The sequence below is a fragment of the Gavialis gangeticus genome, unplaced genomic scaffold (assembly GCF_001723915.1).
Source record: "Gavialis gangeticus isolate Ggan-Ray unplaced genomic scaffold, GavGan_comp1, whole genome shotgun sequence".
Taxonomy (NCBI): Eukaryota; Metazoa; Chordata; order Crocodylia; family Gavialidae; genus Gavialis; species Gavialis gangeticus.
In genome coordinates this window covers 10,756,491-10,763,699 of record NW_017729015.1, presented here as the reverse complement: position 1 = coordinate 10,763,699, position 7,209 = coordinate 10,756,491, and the positions used below count along the sequence as shown (strand labels likewise).

The window sequence follows — 7,209 nt, the reverse complement described above, 5'->3', positions numbered from 1 at the left end:
CTCCCTGCCGCTCCCAGCCTCAGGGGTGCACCAGAATACTTGGCTTTCATGTGCTCCTGAGGCTAGGAGTCCTGATCAGCTGACTGGCTCATTACTTGCCCATGCAGAGACAGGCTGGGATCATGACTGATCAGATCATCACCAGCAGTACAGCACACAAGTGGAACCTGATCTTTGATCCCACAACCATACCTCCTGCCGTGCATGTGTAGCATGGCCAGAAGCATGGTTGGGATGATGCATCGGATTCCATTGTGCCTTTTAATTTAAAGTCTGTCAGGTTCCTTACCTTCTCTGTGTCTGAGATTTGGCTGTGTAAGTGAAACAATGCTTTCTTTATGTGGCCTTATGTAGCTGAAGCTGTAAGTATCATAAAGTGCATAAGATGAACGTTACTGGTACTGTAGAAAAGCGAAGTGGTGATTATTCCAGTAGTTACAGATAGTGTGTGTGCATCTATGAAAGCTTATGGCAGTATGGAATAATAAGGCAAATTAACACTTTACCCAGAAGGTCATTTGTGGTTTAAAACTAACTTCGTCTGCGAGGATGGGATATGAAAAGGGCCCTTGTTTGAATCCCAAAGCATGCTGGCTTTTTTGATATCAAATGCTTTGCTATTATAGGCATCTAATTACAAAAATGTAGGCTTTGTTACATGTTTGAGAAGCAAAATTGAAATTCGTGTTGCTATTCCTGCATGTTCTGCTGCTGATATTTTCAGCCTGGAATAGCAACTTGGATTTAAAACCCAAGACTGACTGTTTTGGTGAACAGGAACAAGTGGGGGAGCTGGAGCTTACAGCACCATGAGCTGCAGATCATGGATTGGAGTCAGGACTTCAGCCAGCTCTCTCCCTGGGTGATCTCAAGAGCAGTTGATCTTCCAGATGGAGAGCTCCCATTCTGTCTCACGCAGCATGGTTCTTTACCCCCACACCTAACCAGGCTGAAAAACCCATTGGGGAAGTAGTGGGAGGGAAGAGCCTATTTGGCAAAGATTGGCCAGGGGAAGGAGCAAGGAAAATACTGGACAGGTGGGAAGGGTCCCTTTTTTTTTATTACAATACTTCACAGCAGCCCTGGACTTCATTTAGAAATTGCCTGTCTGTCTTGGGGGCTTCCTCCTGCTGCTGTTACTGTGACAGCTGGATTTTCTGCAACGAAAACCAGTAGTGAAGTCCCTAGTGACTGCAGCAAAGTCCTTGGCACTGTTCATTTGCAGGAAGGGTCTGAACTCAGGGGTAGGGATTTTATTTATTTTTAAATGTTATTCTTACAGATTTCCTTTTTGTGGGGTCAGGGAGGTTCCCTTCTCATGTCCACTCAGGTTGGACTTGTAATATTTTTTCAACTTTTGACAGCGCTTCCTGTGTTTGCTGGTCTCCCCTGTTTGTGCAAGTCTTTCTTACACAGTAACAGTCAAAAGAAACGTTTGCATGAGAGAGAAAGGGAAGTTTATTAGGGCTTAACAATTATCCCATAATCTAGGCATCTCTGAGAGTATAAGCAGTATGAGTGAAAATAATAATATATATAAAACCATCAGCTCTGCAAGACAGAGCAGACAAATAATCTTGTAGTAAAGAGGGGAGAGAAATTTCCTGTTTTTACCTAAATATTGCCCTCAAGTGGTGGTTGTAACGCCCCAGGAGGATACAACCCAAAAGTACACTTTACCTTCATGACACCTTAGCTGATTCACTGGCCAGACCAGTGTAGCTTGTTTGCTGGATATCAGGTTGGCTGCATCCCTCCAAGAGAGATGCAACAAAACTATGCCCAAGTGTGATCCCATTCACCAAGCACACCTATGGTTTGTGGCTAAAATGGCATGGGCATCCATGTGGGAAAGTAAAAAATCCTCAAGATAAGACATTAGCAAAACCTGAGAATGTGAGCAGATTGCCAGCTTCCCAGGTGTGCAGACATGAGCTGGGTACTTGTGGTTTTATCTCCAGAAAATCTATGCCAGTATTTTAATTCATTGTATAAGAAGTCTGATTAATACCTCCTCTGAGCAAGGCAAGCAGTTATATTAATAGCTGAGGAGAGTTTGGGTTTCTGTGCAGCAGCAGTTGAGATTCACTTGCCCACCTGTAAAAGGAGCAGCTTTGGTATAGGCAGTGTGCGCGCACAGCGAATGTGGGGTGAAAAGCAGGTTCTAATCCCGGCTCTCCAGTGGATGCTGTGTCCTTAGGCAAGTTGGATTAAGTTCTCTCTGACACCTGTCCTATCTGTAAACTAGAGATAATGCACACAATGCCTCCTGTCTGTATCTCAAGTGCTGTGTAATATATGCCTTAACATTTATTCTGAGGTTTGATAGAGCTGAGCAGGCAAGCAGAGACATGGAAAGGGAAGGCTGATGCTGATCTTGCAAGCTCTGTGGGCTCTTGGTCCAACTGCCAGAGTGCTCAGCAAAACGCCTGGTGCTATGAAACAATACTAAGAGAGAGCCTCCTTTCTTTTCCCTCCGGTTGGAGCCAGGCTCTGGCCCCCCTGCTCCTACTTGGTGCTTGTAAATCAGACCCCTGCCAGGTTCTTAGCAAAGTGGGGCTGGTTGGACTCTGCACTGCTTGCAGGGGACAATAGCTGGTTGCACGGTGGGGGGAGTTGCTTGGGGATTGCTAAAGAGGGGTTTCTCTACCAGGCCTCTGTGGCAGTGAACTCTCTGCAACCTTGCTGGAAAACCAGCCCCAGATTCAATGTGTGGCCAGCAGGTAATGCTGAAATGTCTGGTCCCAAATGGATATTCAGCCTGGAGTTTTGGAAGCTGAAAGTGGAATGTACCTGGAGTGAAACATCTCATAGTATTTCTTTTAGCTGTGAAGCACTGCAAATGCTCCATTTTTCTTGAAGCCCATGGGAGGTAGCGACAGTCTGTCCCTCGTTCATACTCCTGTGTGGGGAGCAGGGAGGTGTCCCCCTCGGAGGGCAGGAACAGTGCAGAGGAGTTCTTGTGTTTGGCAACTGCTGTGTTACTTCTGGTGCTGCCGCAGCGCTTCACCATGCCTGCACTTAATAATGTTGTCCTCCCTATTCCAATACAGCATTTGCCCCAATCGTTTTCCTTCCAGCAGCCCCATCCATTGCATTTTAAGGTATTAAAAAATGATGCACTTATACAGCAGGGAGCGACAATGACTAATTAGCATTTACTACCCCTAACAAATGCCGCTAGCTGTTTTGTGATGCTCAAAGGATCCGGTCTGCAGTCAGGGGCCCTATTGTATGAGGTGCAGCACAAACACAGTTGAAGCAGTCCCAGTCTTGGATGCAGCTGGTCACACTTCAAGGCTTCACATGAGAGCTGAGGGAGAGCGGCTGCGCTTATGCTTAAGCATAAATCTATTCAGCAGCCTCTGAGATCTTGTCCCCATCTGCTTTCCAGCTGGCAAGAATCCACATCAGACCAATTCCATGCCTTCCTTGTGACTAACTGGCCACCTCATTGGTTGTCAGTGATGAGCAGAATTGGAGAATGGACCATCCTCTCCCCTGGGGGATGCTGCTCTAGCCTGGGGCCAGGTGGGGGGTAACCTAGCAGGGAGGGGCAGCCTTACTTCCTCTGCCTGTTCTGGGAAGGGAGGGCTGTTGTGCTGGTGGCCTTTGCTAGCAATGCACCCATCCCTTTGTGTTAAAGGAACCCTTTTGCCAGACCACCTGGACCCAGATGCTTCAGACAGTCCAACTGTGGACCAAGGAAAACCAGGGGAGTGGGGAGTGAGAGACTGGCATGCTGTTTTGAGTCCAAATCTGGAAGTCTTGTTCTCCCTCCATCTTGCCCCATCCCATCCCCTTCTGTATGTGATTTGGGGAAGCATTCATGCTGTTGCTGTAAGGTGATGAAGTTTGCTGCTGCTCATAGACCAGTGGTTCCCAACCTTTTTAGATCATGGAGCGGCAAACTGCGGACTGGCAAACTGCAGACTGGAAGTGACCGGCATACTGCAGCCATACTCGGTATAAAGGGTTTGCTGCCGGTCTGCAGTATGCCGGTCACTTCTGGACTTGTGGTCCTGCAGCCAACCCTCCTGTGGACCAGCAGCCTGCTCTGCGCGGCCCAGTACTGGGCCGTGCCCTGGGGGTTGGGAACCTCTAGCATAAACCACTGGCCAGGGAAGCGCAAGCATGGATAGAAATCTGTTTGGTTTCAGGCTCTGTTTTGGTGCAGGAAGCCCCATGGCTACCAGATCTGCAGAATGAAGCTGGCCTGCAGTGGGATTGAAACTGTTCAGGTGTGACTAATCATAAGCCCAAAGAGCTTTTCCAGCACGTCCTTTCGCAGGTGGCTGACCTCTGCAGCAGCAGCCCCCTTGGCAGCGTCATGCTGAGGCCAAGGGCAGGATTTATTGCAGCGCCCTCCTACGTGGTGTTTACTGACAACATCTCCCTCCACCTTGCTTTGCAAACCATCAAGTGTGTGTGCTTCTCTGCTGCAGCGGGTGGCCTGAGGGTTGACAGGGCCCGTATCTATTTATAGTGCTGTCCTTAGGACAAAGAATTCCATTTGTCACGAAGCAGCGTGGGTCATGTTTAACTTGACTGTCGCTGCCTAGCAGACGTGTCCTGCCGGCAGGGCAGTGATTCGCTGCCGTTGCGTTTTTAGTGGGTGGATGCCATCCTCTGGAATGGGCTAGCCGGAGGTGTTCGGGCTGAGAATTTCTGGCTGGGAGTTCGACTGGGGTGGGCGGTAAAAGCCAAGGTCAGCCCTTCCTGGGTGGCAGTTTTTCTGGACACTTGTCTCTAATAATCCAAAGCCTTCCACCTGCCTCAAGCCCTTCAGGCTTGGGTGGATGCCATTGCAATGACCTGTAGGAAGCAGTGGGAGGTTGCATTTACACTTCAAGACCTGGAACGCTCCACATGCCCAAAGTGCTGTGGCAGAGGAGTGGGAGCTTCCTGTAACTCTGGGTACCTGTGTATAATGTCTGGTTTGGTACAGATGTGGGGTGAGGTTGTGCCTTCCTCTGCAACCTGGAGCACAGTCCTCTTCCTAGGCTGTACTGAGCACATACTAACTACCATATTTCTCTCTGCTGCAGTTGCAACGCACTGGCAGTGCCCTTGTCCTCTCTGTGGCCTTGGTGTTTTGAATGCCGTTTCTTGTGGTTGGAAGTGGGAACTTGAAGCATCGGTGTTGGGGATCCTTTAGTTAACTATTACCTGTGAAGGCAAGGGGCTGGAATTGATGGTGTAGGAGGCCCCTTCCAGTCCTTTGCCTCTACATTCCTATGTGAGGAGTAAGCAAAGACTGATGCGCAAGTTGGAGAAACCAGTAGGAGCTTCTTGACCCCCCTTCTAAAGCCAGGGGGAAGGGCAGAAACTGTCTTGGCATCCAAAAAATAAACTCTGCCTGCCAGCCTGCCTTGGGAGGTCTGATTAGAGGTCTGTGTTACAGGTGTGTTTGCTGTCAGGCTCCATGTGTAACTTGGGACAGATGACTGCTGCACTTCATTTCTTTCATTTGTAGAATGGGGGCAGTGTTGGCTCTGTAGGAAGTTTGAAGTGGGCAGGGTGCTCGGAGTTGCATGAGTGAAAGGCATAATGGAAGTGTAGCAATGTGTATGGTCATCGAATGCAATATCAGCTAGACTTGGCCCTCGTAGGGATTGGGGATCCTAGAACCTTGGGACCCCTTCCATATCCAGGGGCTCTGATCCTTCTTCCAAAGTTGTAACCAGCTCTTGCAATGTTGTGACAGAGCAAACCTGTGCAGGTAAGTGCTGCAGGATGGCAGATGGAGGCTGGAAGACAGGAGGACCAGCAGCAAACTGGAAGCCCCATTTTGGATCTCTGCTCTTATCTCCAGAACCTTTGCCTGGCATTCTTGCCTAATGGGGTCTTCTGTGGTTCTGCCAACTTTCTGATGCTCTCCCTTGCTTCACAGCTGCGGGCGCTTACCTGCCACCCTTACAGCAGGTATTTCAAGCACCACGCCGGCCCGGGATAGGAACTGTCGGGAAGCCCATCAAACTCTTGGCCAACTACTTTGAAGTGGACATTCCCAAGATCGATGTCTATCACTATGAAGTGGATATCAAACCCGACAAATGTCCGCGCAGAGTCAACAGGTAAGGCAAGTATTCGAGGCTTCCACGTTCTGTGTCCTTGCCTGGCTCTCTGGTCAAGGTGAAGACCTGCCTTTACCAGTGGAAAGTGGGAGGGTGATCTCCCTGTGACTTTCTAGCTCAATCCACACTGTAGCCCAACCCATGTGCAACTTGCATTAAGTTTCTTCTGTAATTGCCTGTGCCCAGGTCCCAAGAAACTGCTGGGATTTTTTGCTGCAAAATCTCTTGGGGTTAATAGCTTTCCTTGTGACGTTCCAGTGGATGGTTCTCTCTGAGAGAGCGAGGGCCTTCATGTTTCCACAGCAGAACCAACTGTTTTCTAAGTCAGTCCCCTACGACCTGTGGGCCAGACCATATTTGCATTCACAGGAAAGTCTGAGGGTGCCTAAATTTCACCCTATATATTTTACTCCCCTCTGGCTTATGGTGGGTGTGCACTGAACACTGATGCCTGCTTTCTGAGCCTATGCTAGAGCCCTGTTGATTTCTACAAGCATGGCTGTCCAGCAGCAACCACATTCTCTAGGAAAAAACCAGGCCAATTACAGCTGAGTTTCTTCTTGGAGTTAGCTAGCGTGTTTGTAGTCCAGCATGCTCTGTGCCCAGGGTTGTGGAATGGAGGCAGGACTCCAGATGGCAGGCAAGCAGACCTGTAGCGTCTGTATTTGCCCCCTGTGCTGATGGCACAGGAGATGCTGGACTCTGACACAGTCCCTTGGAGCAGCTGTGCTATTTTGGCAGATGTCCCAGACATAAAAATAGCAAGTTCCAGACCTTGGGCCAGTGTGAGGCTTTGACCCCCAGCAGTATATTTAAAAGCTGATCTTGGGAGGTCAGCAAGCAGATGCTGCTGCCGTTGCCTGGCCTTTTGGCAGCTTGTCTGCACAGGGACACCAGTACTGTTCCCTGCCTTGCTGGCATGCTGCTTGGGGCTTCTGCCAACTTGTGAGTGTACAGGTGCCCATTCCCACATACCTTGTAAACTAGTTATACCATAGCTGATTTAACAAGGTACTGGCAAGGCAAGCATTTGTTTGTCTGAGGGACCTCCTGTCCTGGCAGAATTTTCCATAGCTGGGCTATAGGCAGCAACCAGATCTCAAGACCACTTTGGTGTAATAGTTTTTGCAGG

General features: G+C 49.2%; 1 protein-coding gene across 3 annotated transcripts in view; it reads left to right on the top strand.

The window, feature by feature from the left end:
* LOC109294022 (protein argonaute-1) overlaps positions 1-7,209 on the top strand; it is a 48,263-nt gene that overhangs the window by 14,098 nt on the left and 26,956 nt on the right. For all 3 annotated transcript variants that reach the window (XM_019512209.1, XM_019512208.1, XM_019512210.1), the window contains exon 2: positions 5,894-6,077. In XM_019512209.1, the coding sequence (XP_019367754.1) occupies positions 5,894-6,077 (184 nt within the window). The remainder of the gene's footprint in view (positions 1-5,893; positions 6,078-7,209) is intronic.